Source organism: Letharia lupina (assembly GCF_014066315.1).
Source record: "Letharia lupina isolate WasteWater1 chromosome Unknown contig_21, whole genome shotgun sequence".
NCBI classification, from domain to species: Eukaryota; Fungi; Ascomycota; class Lecanoromycetes; order Lecanorales; family Parmeliaceae; genus Letharia; species Letharia lupina.
This window is the reverse complement of record NW_023502990.1, coordinates 1,177,901-1,182,479: the sequence shown is the minus strand read 5'-3', so window position 1 is coordinate 1,182,479 and position 4,579 is coordinate 1,177,901. Positions and strand designations below refer to the sequence as shown.

The 4,579-nt window shown below is 33.8% G+C and overlaps 1 protein-coding gene across 1 annotated transcript; it reads right to left on the bottom strand.

Moving 5' to 3' along the window:
- Positions 1-421: 421 nt before the first annotated feature.
- On the bottom strand, positions 422-1,151 carry HO133_005558 (uncharacterized protein; the record flags this gene model as incomplete). Its single annotated transcript, XM_037296467.1, has 2 exons — positions 422-499; positions 897-1,151. The coding sequence occupies 2 exons, from the start codon at positions 1,149-1,151 to the stop codon at positions 422-424; spliced, it is 333 nt and encodes a 110-aa protein (XP_037148449.1).
- Between the last annotated feature and the right edge of the window lie 3,428 nt (positions 1,152-4,579).

Sequence of the window (4,579 nt, the reverse complement as noted above, 5' to 3'; positions counted from 1 at the left end):
ACGGCCGGGGGGCCCCTTTTTGAGCCTTCTGAAGATGGGAGATTATAGTTTTCCATAGTTTGCAATCGCTCAAAGCTGGATTTCTTTGAGCCAAGGATCGCTCTAACCTAGATTCCAAGTAGGCTGCAATCGCTCAAACCTGGATTTCGTCGAGCCAAGAATCGCTCTAACTTAGATTTTAAGTAGGCTATAGAAAAGCAAAAAACTTGAGCGTACTTATATCTCGGCAGGAAAATCAACGGCCGAAAGCAAACTGATAGCTGCGGCAGACAGCGCAACGGCCAGCTCAGCCCCAGATTCAAACGCATCATCATCGCAAACGCAAACTCTCCTCCGAGCATGCAATGCGACGTGGTTATTTGTTCAGCTTGGAAGCAGACAGGCTCTTCAGCCAACCACAAAAGAGCTTTCCCAGAAATAATTACGGCTCAAAGACCTCGTCCTGTGACAGACAGGTTGTCACCCTTTTCGAAAAGACGGCAGCGTCCTTGTTGCCATCCTAATACTGCTAGTAAGCAGTGAAGAAAGAAGTATATACGCATGACGAGAGGTAGTCGCTGTTGCGGAGTACCCTAGGGGAAAGCTGAAGAACAAGGCTAAAGTTGCTCCAGCTCTCCAAAAAGTCTTCGCTGAGAAGACAAAGGAAGAGGAAAAAGCATAGAAAATAAAGTAGAGAAAACAAGGCAAAGGATTGGCGTGATTCCTAACATGCATTCTGGAATGTTTTTAGCCCTGCTTGCAGCCCTTGCTCCTGTCATTGTCGTTCCAGAATCCTCGGCGAGGCTGCTGCTGCGCATGTTGCCAACCAATCAGAATACATCGTCTGTGTATTCCAGCATCTATCGTTAGCCTGTAGCCTCCATAGTAGCCATGTAACGTGTTTAGGTGAAGGAAACGAGAAGTGAAGCATTGCGTAATCGGAGGGAAGCTTCCTGACCAATTTGCATAGCGATTCGTTGTCGAAATATGGAGCGTAGGCCTGTCTTGTCACGGTCATTACTGTTGATGGCCTTGCTCTTCTTCGCGACTTTTTCCTTGGCACATTGCTTCTCTCGCTCCTGCTCTTGTTTCGCTGCTTGCTTCAGCGGCGTAGTCGATTGCGCTTGCTGAGGCAATGGCCCGAATCGCTGGTCGAGTGCCGAGTGAGGCATGTCCTCCATGAGCTTGATGAGAGAGCTGATTCGCTCTGGTGAGAAGCATGGATATCTGATCCCTGGATGTCATGATGATCGAATAGCGTAATGAAAGGATCAATGTGATCATCGTATGGAGGCTCAGGGAATGAGTGAGTACTGGTGTTGAGCGTATCTAACATTGAAATAATGTAGGGTCCTAGGAGAGAGATTGACAATTGGTGTATGAGCGGAAGTCTTTTCAATAGAAGCGAGACCGTCTTCTTGTAGGACAAACATTCTTAACCAATATGGCTTTCATCTGCAACGTTCGGTTGTAACATGTGCGCAATGCGCAAGGATTCGTCCTGTGAAGAATCATATCTTTTTTCAGTATCCTCACTTCTTCGAGACCAGAATGTTGATGAAAGCAGAGAGAAAGATGTTCCAATTGCATTTGAGTTCGGAATCAATACCAAGGGATGGGGTCTTCTCTGAGTGCTCTCTCCCTTCGGAGACAAAAGTTTTGAATTGCGATAGGGAGGAGATCCGGCTTGGAACAGTATTACGAGTATGCCAAGGCCTTACTAATCCTACCGTGACCTTCCTATACGTGACTGTATCTTCTACGACCTCTTAAGAGATTAGAAACATCAAATAGCATAAAGAGAATGTTACATCTGCAAATCTAAAAAGTTCCTTTCCGCACGATTTCCGCCGGGTCCGCACCATAAGCACGATTTAGCCTATTTAGCAGACTTTGTCTATATCCAATCCTTTCCGTCGGTTTAGTAACTATCCTAATTCTTTCCGTTAGTTCTATCAGTTTAATAACTTTAAAAAATTTTAATAACTTTAAAAATTTTATATAATATACTCTAATATACTCTAAGTACTATTCTATATATATATAATATTAATATATATCATTATTAATATATGTATCATTATGCGCTATACTAGAGTATCACTCACGCGACTAATTTTATTAAATTTTTTAATTTTATAGCTAAATTTAAGTTAATATTAATATTTATCGTTATAAAATTTTATCGTTATAACGTCGATTATTAGAACTTTTCTTTTTTTATACGTATTACTATTAAATTAATAGAACTAGTAAAAAAGATTAAGATAATTATTAAACCGGCGGAATTTAGGTGGATTCTAATCAGATTTGCTGAACCGATAGAATTTAGGCGGATTCTAATCAGATTTGCTAATCCGGCGGATTTTGTAATTTCCGCGATAAACGCGCGATCAGCAATTTCAAATTTTGCAGGAACTTTTCAGATTTGCAGATGTACTTTCGATTTCAGTTATTTAGAGCTAAAACTATAAAGTAGTATAGAAAGTAGATTATCTAAGAGGTAGACGTATTCGAAATAACTTTTAACACGCCGCGATTATTTTCAGACACTTAGAGCTATTAGTGTAGAAGTATATAGGAGCAAATCCCATAGCCTTGCTACATTTCCCAGCTCTCGGCTTTTCATTTTTACCCACATTTACGGGCGCCAGCCAAAATGCTTTGACCGTTTATATGAAGATGCAATTTCCTTGCCACTCGAAGGACAGATATTCTTGGAACTTATCCGGTTACAAGTGCATGTTGTACGGGGACCAGCCTAGTTAATCTGACTGTTCTCGCCACAGCTTGACTGAGGGCTAGTGAGGGCACAGCACACACTTACTCGTATTCACTAGGATTTGCAATCTACTAGGATTTGCAATCTTTAAAATCTGATTCTTATAATTTATTATTTCACAACAATATAATTTAAAACTAGGAAAAAAAATTAAAAGAATATAAAATATAACTATTATAATTTTAATTTTTTTTACAATTAAGCTTAAATTAATAAAGTTATATAGTAATATATTAAGATATAGTTATCGAAGTTTATTACGCTATTATATAAATTAATTATTATTACCTCGATTTTAAAAATTCTTAAAAATATCAAAATCGCAATTTATATTCTTTTAGAATTTTTTTTCGAGTTTTTTATTATAATGTTGTGGAATAATAATTTATAAAGATTAAGTTTTAGAGATTGCAAATCCTAGTAGATTGCAAATCCTAGTGAATACGAGTATGGTAGGATAGCCGAGATTGCCATATTGGAAGAGCCTTGAAAAGGCGGTGTTCCCATCTGTTTTTTGCTTCTTATTCTTGTTCCTCTCGTCGTAAAAAGAGGTTTTTACACTTTTCTTTCCTGACATTAGACGAAAGCAATTTTTCATTTAAAAAATATATTATTTTTCTACTTATACTATTGCTATTTAGCTACTATTAATAACCCCTAAGCGTTTTTATAAGTCTATCGTAAAGGCTATAGCTATATATTAGACTATCGCTATTAGACTATTATCTTTATAAAAACCGCCTATTAAATCTATAGAAGGGCCCTCTAATAAACTCTTATTTTTCTTTATTCTCGCTATATCTTCTATTCGCTAGCTAGATTCTTTAGTAAAACTACTTATCTCGTTAGATTTAATCTTTAATCTCTATATCGCTTAATTATAATTAACTCGTTAGAAGCTTAAATGAAAATAAGTTAACGAAAATAGTATACTTTAAAATCGAGATAAACTCGCCTATATATAGAATAAGATTAATAAGATTTATAATCGTTGTTAATCGACTATCTCTATTATATATTAATCTATATTCTAAGCCTCTATATTATCGACTTACTAGTTATTTCTATTTATCTTATCTTCTTAGCTATTATCTATATTTCTTTAAACTTTATAATTAACTTTAATTCTATTATAATAGAGAATATTAATATTATTTAAAATAAAAGTAATATCGTATCGCTTCTTTTTATATTAAGATAATAACTCTATAATAACTTCTCTTCTTCTTTATTTTAAAGTAGTAAATCTAAAGTATATTAAATAAATCTATTATAAGATATTTAATATTAAATATCTTAATAAGCTATCTAATAGCTTTATTAATCGCCTCGCTAATAGCGATAAGAAGATTAAGAAATTTAAGAAGTTACTTTAATACTTCGAGATCTATAATTAAATTATATATTTCTTTACTTATAAAATAATTATCTTATTTCTTTAAAAAGCTCTATCGAATTATTGCTACTATATCTTTAATCTATTAACTATCTATATCTTTTAATTAATATATTATTTTTATAAGATCTTTATTTATAATAGAATTTAGCTTTATTAAGACGATATTTATATATAGCGAATACTCGATAATTATTTAAAAAATCGAATTCTAAGATAGCGACCTTTATTAATTTAATTAGAAGTCTATCTACTATATAATTTACGTTTAAATTAAACTTTACTCTAGATATATCGTAATATTACTCTTATATCTTTTTATTAAAATATTTAAAATTCTTAATTATTCTACTATAATTAATTTAATTATAATAAATTATATAATTCTTAAGGCTGTCGCTATCTATATATATATAATATAT